The sequence below is a fragment of the Thamnophis sirtalis genome, unplaced genomic scaffold (assembly GCF_051295495.1).
Source record: "Thamnophis sirtalis isolate CommonGarterSnake01/CBP01778 unplaced genomic scaffold, rThaSir2_p1.2 scaffold_12, whole genome shotgun sequence".
Lineage (NCBI taxonomy): Eukaryota > Metazoa > Chordata > Lepidosauria > Squamata > Natricidae > Thamnophis > Thamnophis sirtalis.
The window spans coordinates 24,661,135-24,676,378 of NW_028261392.1; the positions used below are offsets into that span (position 1 = coordinate 24,661,135).

Consider the following 15,244-nt stretch of genomic DNA (forward strand, 5'->3'; position numbering starts at 1 on the left):
GAAAGATCTATGAAGCAGTATATAAGTCTAACTGCTTCATTGGCCCTCCTTCCTACGATTAATACTGTGGAAAGGCCATTTTATAACATTGGGGACCATTCAAGATTGCAGTAAGAAACTGGTTGGCATCATATATCCAGAGTACATGAATGATGATTTTTAAAAGCAAGAATAAACTGCAGAACATGATAGGCACTAGGAATAGTTATTTCAGGAGACTTGGCTCCACTCAGCTACCTATCATCAGAAGCCTCTTGTAACAGAGCTACAGAAAACTTTAGTAAACGTTTTAAGACCCCACTGCTAGGGAAAGAGAGCCGTGCTGGTCTATAATGATAGATGCAGTATAAGATGTCATTGTTAGATCAGATATATAACTCTGTGGTCAATTAGGGACCATAATCTTCTTCCAAACTCAATGCATAAGAATCCTGACAGGAAATCCATAAGACCTGACTCCTTGACACCAAGTCCTTGGTTGTTAGGTTGGAGAAAGCTTTGCAGCAGTAAATCAGCTGGAGGATTGATGTCCTTTTTATTGGCACAAGCCTATTCTTACATGCTTTGACAAAGTGACATCTTTGTAGATTGTTTGAGAAATTCCAGCAACCAATCTATGCCCTATAATATGAGATTCGGGTTGTGGCATTGTACACGCTAGACAGAGGGGAACGACTAAAAATGGAATTCTATTATAAATATTCTGAAATTGTTGGCTGATGTCAAATGGTTTGATTTATTAAGGATTTAACTTTAGCCTGTTCAACCTTATCTTGAAAATACTTAAAAGTATATGCATTGAAGCAAGGGTTGCAAGAGAAAGGAACCCAACTAATCAATTGCTCTTCATTACTTGTGCAAGTTTCATTATTGTCTCCCTAGATCAGGGGTGTCCAAACTTGGGAACTTTAAGACTTATGGACTTCAACTTCAACAAGTTCCCAAGTTTGGACACCCTTGCCCTCGATCATACTCAAGATTCAACAAATATTTCAAGAACATAGTCTCTGTTAAAGTGCATGGCACATTTCTCTCAGGCAGCAAACAAAAAAGTACAGGTAGTCCTTGACTTATGACCACAGTTGAGCCCAAAATTTATGTTGCTGAGTGAGACATTTGTTAAGTGAGTTTTGCCCCATTTTACAAACTTTCTTGTCACAGTTAAGTGAATCACTGCAATTGTTAAGTTAGGAACACGGTTGTTAAGTGGCTTTGGCTTCCACATTGACTTGCTTCTCTAAAGGTTGTAAAATATGAACACATGATCCCGGGACACTGCAACTGTCATAAATATGAACCAGTTGCCACCCCCCCAAAAAAAAAATTCAATCATATGACCATGGGGATGTTGCATTAGTCGAAAGTATGTAAAACGGTCATGAGTCATTTTTCCAGTGTCATCCTAACTTTGAATGGTCACTAAATGAACTGTTGTAAGTTGAGGACTACCTATATTGTGTACCTTAGGATAATGCTCTGAGCTTTCTTCTAAAAATACTAGCTGATAACCCAGCATTGCCCGGGTATTTATTTATACTAATCCTCTATTAGACAGGAAAAGGAATGAATTATATCTATAGTGTCAAGTCAAAGTAATTCACTATAAATATAATTGATTCCTTTTCTTTTCAGCGGCTCAGGCATTCTAGAGTTATGCTGGAACACACACACACACACAAGCACACATGTACTTGAATCCAAAACGCACACTATCATTGTCAAAAGTACTGTGATTTGACACTATGGATATAATTCATTCCTTTCCTTTTCAGCGGCCCAGGCATTCCAGAGTTATGCTGGAACACACACACACACACAAACACACACACACACACACACACTGAGGGGTGTTAGGGGTGTCTTACCCCCACAGTATTTGTTTCCAGAGAGTAAGTCATCTGTGTACCAAGTTTGGTTGAAATTGCTCGAGGCATTCCAGAGTGTGTGGGGGAGGGGGCATTTCCATGCGCTATAAAATGCCATATTTTAAAGTCTCCTCTCCTCCCCATTGACAAATTCTCTTCTCACCCAGTGCCAAACTGAGACCTGGCTGGGCCCAGAGGGAGGAGTCCCCCTTGTAGAACTGTGCCCAGAAGGATTTCAGGTGCTGCATCAGCCGAGAGCCCAGGGAAGGGGTGGGGGTGTGGCCGCTGTTATCCGGGAGTCGTTAGTTCCTCGTAGGGTCCCTGCTCCGGAGATTGTCGGGTGTGAGTCTTTGCTGTTAAAGTTGGACCTCAAGGGTCAAGTGGGTTTGCTGCTAACGTACCTGCCTCCCAACAGCGTTGCAGCAGCCCTCCCCTCGCTCCTCGAGTCAGTAGCCGAGCTGGCAGTTGAGTTCCCTAGGCTGATGGTCCTGGGGGACTTTAATCTGCCGACGCTCGGTGAAAACTCTGATGGGGCGCAGGAGTTCATGGCTTCCATGACAGCCATGGGCTTGACTCAAGTAATTCGAGGCCCAACCCATTCGGCGGGACACATGCTTGACCTTGTATTTCTCTCGGAGCAGTGGATGTGTGATCTTGGTCTGAGGGGGAGTGACATCGTACCCCTGTCGTGGTCAGACCATTGCCTACTGAGGCTCGACTTCCGGAGGCCAAACCCCCACTGTAGGGAGGAGGAACCGACCAGGTGGTTCCGCCCCAGGCGTCTTATGGAGCCAGTAAGGTTCCAGACAGAGCTTGGGGTTATTCCTGATACTCTCACCCACAGTCCGGTAGAGACTCTGGCTGCTGCGTGGCACTCGGCAGCGTCAGAGGCCCTCGACCGGATTGCGCCACTGCGGCCCCTCCGAGGCAGCGGATCCCGGAGACCACCTTGGTTCACCGAGGAGCTCCGGGAGATGAAGCGCCGGAGGAGATGCCTAGAGCACCGTTGGAGGTCCGATAAGTCCGCATCGAACCGAGCAATGGTAACCACCTGCACCAGGGAATATACTAGGGCACTTAGGGCAGCTAAAAGATCACATATAGCCTCCCTGGTTGCGTCCGCTGAGTCCCGTCCAGCCGCCCTGTTTAGGATAACCCGCTCCCTGTTGAACAAAAGGGAGGCGGGGGAACCCTTGCAGGGCAGAGCTGAAGAATATGCCCAATTCTTAGCGGACAAAATTGCTCGGTTTCGGACGGACTTGGACTCCACACCTGCAGTTCCAGCCGAGACTCAGAGGGACCAAGTTCAACAGCTCTGGGTTGAGTTTCAGGAGGTTACCCCCGGGGATGTGGACAAGGCCATGAGAGCTGTGAGTTCCTCCACCTGTGCTTTGGATCCGTGTCCCTCATGGCTGGTTTCTAACTGCAGTGAGGTGACACGAGGCTGGATCCAGGCGGTAGTAACCGCCTCCCTTCGGGAGGGGAACTTCCCCGCCGCACTGAAGGCGGCGGTGGTGAGACCCCTCCTGAAGAAGTCATCCCTTGATCCAGCTGTCCTTAATAACTACCGCCCGGTCTCCAACCTCCCCTTTCTGGGGAAGGTTGTTGAGAAGGTGGTGGCCTTCCAGCTCCAACGGTCCTTGGAGGAAGCAGACTATCTAGACCCCTTCCAGTCAGGCTTCAGACCCGGTTACAGCACTGAAACCGCCTTGGTCGCATTGATGGATGATCTCTGGAGAGCCAGAGATGAAGGACATCCCTCCATCCTGGTCCTCCTTGACCTCTCAGCGGCTTTCGATACCATCGACCATGGTATCCTTCTGCGAAGACTGCGGGAGGTGGGAGTGGGAGGCACCGTGTTACGGTGGTTCTCCTCCTACCTCTCGGACAGGTCGCAGTCGGTGTTAGTAGGAGGGCAGAGATCGTCCCCAAGGCCCCTAAAATATGGGGTGCCGCAGGGTTCGGTCTTATCCCCCCTACTATTTAACATTTACATGAAACCGCTGGGAGAGATCATCCGTAGGCACGGGATTAGATACCATCAATATGCGGACGATACTCAATTGTATCTGTCCGCCCCGTGCCAAATCAATGAAGCGGTTGACGTAATGGACCGGGGACTCGAAGCCGTCATGGACTGGATGAGGATTAACAAGCTTGTGCTCAACCCAGAAAAGACCGAGTGGCTGTTGTGTTTTCCTCCCAAAAATTCGGCCATTAATCCAACACTCAGGCTGGGGGGTCAAATTCTACACCCCTCAGAGAGGGTTCGCAACTTGGGAGTCCTCCTGGATCCACAGCTGTCATTCGACCATCATATAGCAGCTGTGACCAGGGGGGCATTCGCCCAGGTACGCCTGGTGCGCCAGTTGCGACCCTACCTGAACCGGGAGGCTCTCACAACAGTCACTCGGGCCCTCGTGATCTCTAGGCTGGAATACTGCAATGTGCTCTACATGGGGCTGCCCTTGAGGAACATCCGGCGACTTCAGCTAGTACAGAACGCAGCCGCGCGAGTGATCGCGGGTGCACCCCGATTCACCCGCATTACACCTATCCTCCGCGAGCTGCGCTGGCTACCTGTCGATCTCCGGATGCGCTTCAAGGTGCTATTGACCACCCATAAAGCCCTACATGGCAGTGGATCTGGATACTTGAGAGACCGCCTTCTGCCAATTACCTCCCTACGGCCTATAAGATCTCATAGGTTGGGCCTCCTCCGCATCCCATCGGCCAGCCAATGTCGGCTGGCAACCACAAGGAGGAGGGCCTTCTCAGTAGCGGCCCCGACCCTTTGGAACGAACTCCCCGTAGAGATCCGTACCCTCACCACCGTCCAGGCCTTCCGCACAGCCTTGAAGAACTGGCTCGCCCGTCAGGCCTGGGGATAAGGACCATTACCCCGCCCGAATGTTGTATGCATGTTGCGTATTATTTTATTATGTGTTGTCGTCTTAGTACTGTATTGTATTGTATTCCCCTCTCCCTGGTTTCTGTGAGCCGCCCTGAGTCCCCTCAGGGAAAAGGGCGGCCTACAAATAAAATCAATTCCAATTCCAATTCCAATTCCAAACATTGCAAAACACCCATGTTTGAAATTCTGTGCTGTATTCTAACCTCTAGCTACCAGCTGCTAGAGTCCATCTAAGGGACAGGAGTACAATTTTATGCGCACATTATCAGGCCTGACCCAGCTTGGATATTCAGGAAAGAAAGACCCTTGACTCCATTTGTAGTGAAAAATCTATTTTTATTGAAGCCCAGTGGTTACAGTGTAGCAAAGCCAGATCCGAGGATTTCCTGCGCAACCTCGGTAATTTTCCCCTTTGGTCATCTTTGTGATGTCCAATAAGGTTCCAATTAGATGTTTTGGTAACAGTTCCACATTTTGGTGCTTCTTTGGATGTGCGTTTCTCATTCCATTCCCAGGCTTGTGACCTTGGATCTTTCAACCGTTGTCTCTGGATGGTGCCTCTGGTTCCTGTCATTCCCCCCTTCCTATCTTCCCATTCCCACTCCATACATTTTATGGTAGGCTACCATCAAAGTGAAGCGAAGCAGGGCTGAAGCAGCGGTTTGATAGCAGATCTAACACACATACTGGGGGGAAAAACATAGTTGGCTGGGGAATTCTGGGAGTTGAAGTCCACACATCTTTAAAGTTGTCAAGGTTGAGAAACACCGTAAAGAATCCATCTGTTGAAGTGAGCTTTGGATCGTGAATGTGGATATGCCAATGGATATTTTTAGTCTCCAAAACATTATAAGACTGTTGGTTGGCTTCCTGTCAAATTAACTCCCAGAAAGATTGAATATGCCCTGATGGAGGCAATCATTAACTAAAAATGAAATCTAATGAGAGAGTGGATTAGACCTTGTTTGCTAACTGACCTCCACAAGTCAGGCATTTTTACAGAGGTTGTCATTGTCCCATTTGTCCAAGTAAAATCCTTCCTTGATTTAAAGTAACAAGAGGTTCAGTGCAAACTGAACTAATGCCAGAATTTCATTTCAAACTGTTTTTTGAACTTTGGGTTTGCTTTGCCTTATTTTCTTATTTACTAAAGATAAAGGGGAATAAAGCCCATGGATATAAGCTGTAGAATACATTATTCCTGAGTGCTGTAATACTTTGGGCAGCATGCATGAATAATTTCTTATTGTTTGCATTCTGCCTTATGGATGTAATGAGACAGCCTGCTGTTTTTTTGCTAAAGTTTCTATTAGTGCAGAACAAATATATTAATATGTTCCTGCTAACTCTGAAGTATTTAATATGGGGGAGAAATCCTAGAAATTACAGTTCTGTGTGCTTTACTTCTCAACAAAATGCACTGATTAAATTATGACTCGCTTTTGATTAAACATGCCTAGGATCGAGCTGTACAATTATGAAGACTTTTTAAGGCTTTAAAACGTAGGACATGGATTCCAACAAATTGATTTATTTATTTCATCCTTCTCCCAGTTGCTAATTATACTGTAGATATTACAGGCATACGTTGGACATTCTTTCAGAATGCCTACAAAAGTTGCCAGGTAATTATCATTTTTAATAGTACAAAAGAAGAAAATAATTAAATACATAGGAACTAGTCACAAAGATTTTATTTAATAATTTAATTGAAATTATTATTAAATTAAATCTAACATAGTTCTTGGCCTTCTTGCTGTGGGGTAACTGTTGTAGGACGGTGTGTGTGTGTGTGTGTGTGTGTGTGTGTGTGTGTCAAAAAGGCAAATATGTCCATAATGGAATCTCTACCTTTCTCATATGTCATCTAAGCATCTCAGTACTGTTCTTTCTTGCTGGTTTCATATCACCCCAGTAGTAGATGAGAGCTTGAATGTTCTCAAGCTTTCTTGGGTCAATGTCAGGTTCATCACTGCAGTTTTAAAGAAAAGACTGGACAGCCACCTGTCTGAAATGATATACGACAGTGATAGTGAAACTTTTTGGCACTGAGTGCCAAAAAGGGAGCACTTTGCACGCACATGAATGCTCATCTGGACTGCAACCAGAAAGAGGAGCTCTTCAGGGGGCACGCGCGTGCCAGAAAATGAACTTACGGTTTCCGGCACGTGCATGCGCACCGCCCAGCAAGTCTTCCGGTTACTGCCACGCATGCACACACGCCAATCACCTGGCTGGCACACATGCTCACTCCGGAAAATGGAAGACCAGCTCTTCCGGTTTCTGGCACTGACGCACACACAAAGGCCAGCTGGTTGTCACATGCGCATGCGCACCATGAATCCAGAAGAGGGACAGGTGACGCCGCAAGCGCCAGGTGACATGGCTCCACTTGCCATTTCAGGCACGCATGCCATAGGTTCGCCATCATGGATGTAAGGTCTCCTGCTTGAGCTAGGGGTTGGACTAGAAGACCTCCTTCCAGCTCTATTCTAATTGATTGGTCTCTAAAAGTCAAAAATAATTTGATGGCTCATAATCAGTCAATCTGCTATCTTGCTGAAGAGAGTTTTCATCAGACCTCAGATCTACTGCATGGATACAGCTCTCTTAAGTTGGAATGCTCTTGGCTTCCTTGCCTGGTGTTGTGTGACATTATAGTCTTTATTGTCATTGTACAAAATAAATACAACAAAATTGGTTGTTATTTCACATTATTATTTTTCCTGTCAATTACATACTAATGTGTTTTACCTCACCTTATCCAAAAGTTTTACAGACATTGAAATAAGAATGCAATTGCTCACTTAGCAGAATCTCTTTTTGTCATTAAACAAGTTTCAGAGTCTATCGTTCCAGCCCAAAAGTAGGGCTTGAGCATTCTAAAGGGTTATATACACACTCTTGGCACAATCTCAGCTGAACAATTATTTTGATTTACATCTTTAGAGCTCAGATTCTGAGCCATGATGATCACCTAAATTTGGGCCTCATTTCTTTCAGGATCTAAGGGCTGATACCCCACTTGGTGATCTGTGGCATCATGATTTTTGGGGGAATAAACTCAGTAGCAATACAAGCCACAAATCTTACCGACCGCTTACTGTATTGACTTTCAGGTGAGATATTTTAAGCTATTTTAAGATTGCTTTCTTTTTTTGTGGGGTTGGAGTCATTAATAGGGATAAAATTCATTGAGATGCTGTCTATTTAGTGAAATCAAGTGTCATTTAGTATTGTAAATATAGATTGATTTTCCCATCTGGATGCATAATCTGTTGGTGGATTATATTATGTGACCATTATTTTGGGTTCCTCAACCATGAACATCTTTGTATAGAATAACTTCTCCTGTTACAGACAGTTGAAAACATCTCATAAGTAAAATGTGGGCCTCACTTCTTGATCACTAAGAACCCTGAACATATGCTGTGCTTGCTTCCATAAACCATATTAACAACATTTTAACACAACATGCAATTTCATTGATGCTTGCCATGTTCTCTTGGCTGGAAGGTTGCCATTGTGTTATGGTTCTCATTGGAATATATGGTCCACTATTGTACACTTGCTGTCACATCCACATTCTCAGAACCTCTTGAGGAAGAAGTGTATAATCTCCAGCCTTCCTTCACAAGCCCATGGACTGGTGTTAGTGGGATAAATCCAGAGGTGGGTTCTTACCAGTACAGTACGGTTCGGCCGAATAGGTAGTAACTCCAGTGGACATGTGACCGTACCGGTTCTATCCTTGGCAGTGCCATCTTGATTTTTTGTTCTGCACATGCGCATAACAATCCTTGTTGGAAAAAATGTTAATGTTTATTCCTTTTTTAATGTTATGCGCATGTGCAGACTGTTTTAAGTGCAAATATGCACACGCGGGAGCGAAGCGAGTGTTCGCGCACAAACATTTTTGGGTGCTGAACCATTCATAATGGAGGCAGGAACCCACCCCTGGATAAATTCCAATGTAAGCATATAACAAGGAAAGACTAACTATTTATTTATTTATAAACAAACAAACAAATAAATAAAATGTCATTTCCACTCAATGTGCCATATTGCTATATATTAGATGGGTGCAAGGTTTCCACCCCTACTCGGAGTTGCCAAGGATTAAACTTGGGAGCTTTGGCCTGCAGGACACATGGTGTACCATTTACACATTCAGTTGGCTTCAAAATCATTCTTCTTGATTGCTACTATTTTAATGTTGCCCTGATACTAACAGAGGTTTGGGAACTGTCCTGGAACTCAGGTTGAATCACTAGTTCGGGAAGACCAAAAGAAAAGAAGAAGACACTTGAAAAAGAAGAAAGGACCAAAAACTCTTTTAAAAAGGATCTTTTATTTCTAGGTTGAGAAGGACCTATTTCCCTATTGTTGATGCTTCAGAAACAGGAGTGCTAGTTGCTAGGCCAAATGTCTGCCTTTTGCATCCCTGTTTGTCACTTCCCTTCAATGTCTCCTCTATACTACGTTACACTGGCACTGCCATCTCTCTGCATACACCTAAAGCACTCTTTTGGATTATTTTAACATATTCTAATTTCATTTGTTCCTGTATTTAACTTCACTATTTTCTTTTTGTCTTCCCTTGTATAGGATTAATTACCTTTTAGCTGGAGGCTTCCACCCTTTGGGTTTTCATATCATCAATATAATACTCCATTGTATTATTTCTGTCTTAATTGTTGATGTCTTCTCAATATTATTGGGTGGGCTGCACTACACCAATAAAGGAAGAAGGCTCAACTTTGTCCCCAAATCCTCCTTCCTAGCGGCTTTGCTGTTTGCTGTACATCCTGTGCACACCGAATGTGTAAGTACCTAATGACTCAGGTGTTAAGAAGTGCTCAGAAATGTTAGGGTTCCATCATCTAATCTTTTGCATTCTTGCAAGTTACCTGTCTGTTATGCACTCCTCTTTTGTGTATTTGTGTACAACATACCTGATTTTATGTTGCAACTTCTCTTCGCTTGTGTGTCCTTTGCATTGACATCTCTGGTATATTACTAATCCCTCAGAGAGATTTGGGGTTTTAAAAGATGGCAATAATTTATATAATTATTTATTTTTAAAGTGTATCTTGGTTGGCATAAAGACTGCATGGTGTATCCATAATTGGGGAGATCAATGAGAGCACTTTGCTAGGAGAAAGTTCTGCAGGACTTTGCCAGCCAAAACAGGGTGCAGAGTGGCTGTGTGAGCCCCACACACACACACTTCATTTTCGGCCAGGACAGCTTCCTGTAACACTTTACTGGCCAAAACAGGGCATGGGGGACCATGCAAGGCCCTCCAGCACCCAGTTTGGACTGCCAGAGGCACCACAGGCTAGTCCTTTGCTATTTCCATCCCATCTCCTTCCTCCCCCCAGCTGGCTCACAAAGGAGGACTGCAATGCTGATCTGGCCCTCGAAGAAATCCAGTTTGACATCCCTGTTCTAGTCCTTTTATTCCGTGAATCTCAGTTTGGTTTTCAAAAACTACAGGTAGTTCTCAGCTTCTGACCAAAATTTATGTTGCTAAGTGAGACATTTGTTAAGTGAGTTTTGTCCCATTTTATGACCTTTCCTGCCACAGTTGTTAAGTGAATCACTGCAGTTGATAAGTTAGTAACCCATTTGTTAAGTGAATCTTGTCTCCCCATTGAATTTGCCTTGGGACACAGCAATGTTCGTAACTGTGAAAAACATAAGTCACTTTTTTAAGTGCCATTGTAACAGAGGTGGGTTCCTACCAGTTCGCACCTATTCGGTAGAACTGGTTCGTCAAATCTACCAAACCGGTTAGAAGAGGTTCCACCAGTGGACCTGGAAAGTAGGCCACACCTACAGAAGAGGTTCCAAAAATTTTTGAAACCCACCACTAGCAAGGATCTTGTAACTTGACAGCTTTAAGATTTGCATGCTTCAATGCCAGAGTTTCTGAATAGCTACTTGGACCGACCTAAGTACTAATTCATAATTTCATATCCGGTCACATGGGCAGCAAGCCACTCCCATCTGGTCACATGGGTGGCAAGCCACTCCCACAAAAGAGGCCACACCCACAGAGTAGGTTCCAAGAATTTTGAAACCCACCACTGCATTGTAACGATGTTATAAGTCAATGAGTACCTGTATTACAATGTGTAATCACTCTTGAGAAACTATTATAAAATAGTTATGCTTATTGTTTTTATTATGTATGCACAAACATACACATTCACACACATTTGAAAATAATAGATTCTTGCAGGCATTTGCTAAGGGTAATCAAATGAAAAAAATATTTAATGTTGAAATTGTGAGGCTTCTCTAATATTGGGTTAGTTGTTACCCATCTTTATTAATAACAAACAAATGAAATGGGCGCTTTCCATAAAAATGTTCTACATCTCACACTTTAGTGCATATTTGTGAGGAAGAGGCATAGATCTCTTATATGAAATTTAACATGGAGCCCCAAAGTGTTTCATAGTTGCAGGAGTCCTTGGATTTTGCAAATAGTTGTATCTTCCCTCTATTTCTTATGAGAATAGTTGAATCGTACTTAGAGTCACAGTTGTTGGCTTTGTAACTTTAAATAGTCACTAGATGAACTGTCATAAGTCGAGGACTACTTGTAATTTAAATGACTGTTGCTAAATGAAGTGGCTCTTTCATTAACTCTGAACTCTTTTTCCTTTTCTTTTTAAGATTGCAGGGATCGTTGGCAGAGCTGACCTCTTGTGTGCTGTATTCTTTCTGTTATCTTTTCTTGGGTACTGCAAGGCCTTTAAAGAGAGTAAGTACTTTCCTCCTGAATATTTTTCAGTAGGCTATGCCATTTGATGATAAACATGAACATAATGCCTGAGTTTGAAGATGAGAGAATGGTTTCTTTTCAGAAATCAGCATGTCCAACATGTCGCTTTGTCTATCTCACCTCCATTCCCAACTCACGTGCATTAATAGCAATTTAATTAGCAACCCAATGACTGATTGGAAGAATCATTTGAGCAAAAAGGAATCATTTAAAAAATTGCACTATTATGCATAGAAACTACAGGTGATTTTTCTTCTGCAATTAAAATATTTCCTTTGGAGAAAGCATCTGTTTTATTTTGTTTTCACCTTTGAGTCAATTTACACTCCTTCTAATTATCACAGTGGCATTTTTTGAGCAAGCTCATGGAAATATTTTATCATTTCTTTCTTCTGGATGTTGATTGTTTTTAAGTCTAGCATACAGTCCTGGAATGTCAACAGATGTTAACCGGGTCGAAACTTGCTTAATTTAGACAAAACCAACCACTTCTCCATGCTGATATTGTTTTAAAGAAGCAAATTAATTCTAGGAATACTGTGTGGACATGCCTTTAGACCGGGGAGTGGGGGGTAACTCAAATTTTAACAATTTTAAGACTTGTGGACTTAATACCCCATGCTGGCTGGGGAATTCTGGGAGTTGAAGTCCACAAGTCTTAAAATTGCAAGCCTATGTTGGACTTCCATATATATTATCAGTAGCATGCATGATATTGTGTACAAACATTTGATTAAGATGTCTTAGGCTGCCTCTGTGTTTTCTGACTCATCTCCTTGCTTAGAAAATAAACTTTGGGTTCAGACTTGGTGCTGGGAGAGGCCGGAATCCCTAGGGCAGGGATGTCAAACTCAAGACCCGGGGTGCTTAGATGTGGCCTGTGGGGTCACCCTAGGAACGGCAAAGAATTGGTCCGCAGTGCCTCTACCAGCTAAAATGGAGCTCGGGAGAGCCACACACAGCCCTCCCAGGCTCCATTTTCAGCTGCGGCAGCCTCCTGCCACTCTCTGCCAGTGAAAATGGAGCTCAAGAGGGCTGCACATGTACCCCCTCCCCCAAGCTCTGTTTTCACTGGCAGAGGACAGCGGGATGCCGTTGCAGCTGAAAACAGAGCCCGGGAGCCCATTTTCCCTGGCAGATCGCTCATGCCACCACAGAAGCCCCTGAAACAAGTGACCTCAACCTGGCCACGCCCACCCTGGCCATGCCCACTCAGGGCCCTGAGATCAAACACAACCCTGATGCGGTCCTCAATGAAATAGAGTTTGACACCCCTGCGCTAGGGTGTTTTATTATTTGGAAGGAGGTGGGCCTCCCAGTCTCTTCTTTCCAGTTTTTCACATGGCAATTAGACTTCAGCTATAGTTAGTGTCAATGCTGAAGCTGGACCAAACCAGCCTTTGATGTCTTCCTCAGCTTCTGCCCACTCCCTCTTTCCCTCACCTGTGCAAAAGCTCAAACAAAAGACAAAGCCAGCAGCGTTTTAACACTGATGCTAGCAGAGGAAGCTGTGACTGTGATAGCTCCCTCTAGCAATCAGAAATAATGCTGCCCTCCCCCCCCCCATTTTTCAAACAGAGGGAAGAAGATACTTGCTTCAGTTTTGTGGTTCCAAAGTGGGCGGGGGGGGGGGGAGAGAATGCAGCATTATTTTCATCAGGAGGAGCTCGGCTAACCAAACAAACTTCCAATCAATAGTGCTTGCTAATGATGAAGAAAATAGCTGCGGGGTTTCCTTTCATTCTTTTTCATTGTTGTTATCACATGGCCCAAATGGTAACGTCTTCAAAAAAACATATTATTATAAAATGGCGTTAAAATGGAATGAAAAATTGAAGGGATACATGAATGATTTCATTTTTTATAACTTGATCCTTAACACACTGGTAAAGATCAGAGTGGTCCTTGTGTGTTCGCTCTCTTTCTGGTTACCCTATCGTCAAGCCAGGAAGATTTTAAAAAATGATTTAAAATAGATTTTTTTAAAAAAATTACTCTTTTTTTAAAAAAAACAATAACAACAAATAGGTAGTTCAACAGGTAGTTCTCAACTTACAGTCACAATTAAGACTTGTTGTTAAAACAAGATGGTGGTTCAATGAGTTGCATCCAATTGTATGACCCTTTTGTCCTGATTCGGATCAATGTAGTCGTTAAGTGAATCAGCAGGTTGTTAAGCGTATTCGGCTTCTCCCATTGGCTTTGCTTGCAGAAGCCAGCCAGGAAGCTTGCAAACGGGGACATTGCAGTGGTCATAAGTACATGCCAGTTGCCAAGCAACTGAATTTTGATCCTGTGACGGGGGATGCTGCAGCATTTGTAAGTTCCTTTTTTCATTGTAATTGTAGCTTTGAATGATTCTCTTTGTGGATGGTTGTAAATTGAGGACTACCTGATTTGATGTCTATTTATACTGCAAGTTACAGACGTTCAACATAGTAAGAGGCTTCAGGTATGGATGTTCAGCTGAGCTTGCAATCTAAATACAGGTAGTCCTCATCTAACAACAGTTCATTTAGCGACTGTTTCAAAGTTACAACAGCACTGAAAAAAGTGACATGAATGTTTTTTCACTTACAATACCCCATCGTCACATGATCAAAATCCAGACGCTTGGCAATTGATTCATATTTATGATGGTTTCAGTGTCCAAGGGTCATGTGATCACCTTTTGTGACCTTCCTACAAGCAAATGGGGAAACCAGATTCATTTAATAACAGCTGCGGTGATTCAACACAATACAATACAATAGCAGATTTGGAAGGGACCTTGGAGGTCTTCTAGTCCAACCCCCTGCCTAGGCAGGAAACCCTATACCGTTTCAGACAAATGGCTATCCAACATCTTCTTAAAGACGTCCAGTGTTGGGGCATTCACAACATCTGGAGGCAAATTGTTCCATTGATTAATTGTTCCAATTGTCAGGAAATCCAAGATCCCTTTGACAGTTACTATTATTGAGCAAGGTACCACCTATAACGTACCTGTGCATTTTGTTTTTCTTGCCTAAATTCGCTTAACAACTGTGGCACAAAAGGTCGCAAAATGGGGCAAAATTCACTTAACAAATGCTTCATTTAGCCACACAAATGCTGGGCTCAATTATGGTCATATGCTGAGGATTACCTGTAGGCCTTTGTCTCAGGACAACTTTCATTGAAACATAAAGAGAATGTATAAATTTCACAATCTTACAGTTTGAATAATAATCCAATTATATAAGCTAGACTCGCTTCTATAAAATGACAGAAGCACTTGTGGGCATTGTATCTTTTGGAACAGGAATCAAAATGCTTGCAGCAAATCTTTGGCATACATTAAGCTTGTGACCATCTGCTGAGGGTGGCAGAATGCCTTCCCACAATATGGTGTACCAGTTTAAACTAGGTTCAGGTGCCAACCACAAATGAGTTCCATTCTCTGACAGGAGATCATGGTGGGAGAAACAGCATAGTTGTAGAATGTGTGCTTCATTAAACTGATTAACACACTTGGCATGTACTGTATCTTTGGAGTCATAATTGGCACTTTTTTTTTTTGTTGCTTTACTTTTTCGAAGATTGAGATGCAAAAGCTACGTTTGTTGTTTTGAGAGCTGCAACATATATCTTTTTTTTTATAGAATACCCTGGCAATGAAAAAAAAATTACAGGTTATTGGATCAATTG

The 15,244-nt window shown here is 43.3% G+C and overlaps 1 protein-coding gene across 2 annotated transcripts in view; it reads left to right on the forward strand.

Annotated features, from left to right (window-relative positions):
* Positions 1-15,244, forward strand: part of TMTC4 (transmembrane O-mannosyltransferase targeting cadherins 4) — an 83,105-nt gene that overhangs the window by 13,483 nt on the left and 54,378 nt on the right. For both annotated transcript variants that reach the window (XM_087726868.1, XM_014058826.2), the window contains exons 3-5: positions 7,783-7,898; positions 9,388-9,604; positions 11,467-11,554. In XM_087726868.1, the coding sequence (XP_087582994.1) occupies positions 7,783-7,898; positions 9,388-9,604; positions 11,467-11,554 (421 nt within the window). The remainder of the gene's footprint in view (positions 1-7,782; positions 7,899-9,387; positions 9,605-11,466; positions 11,555-15,244) is intronic.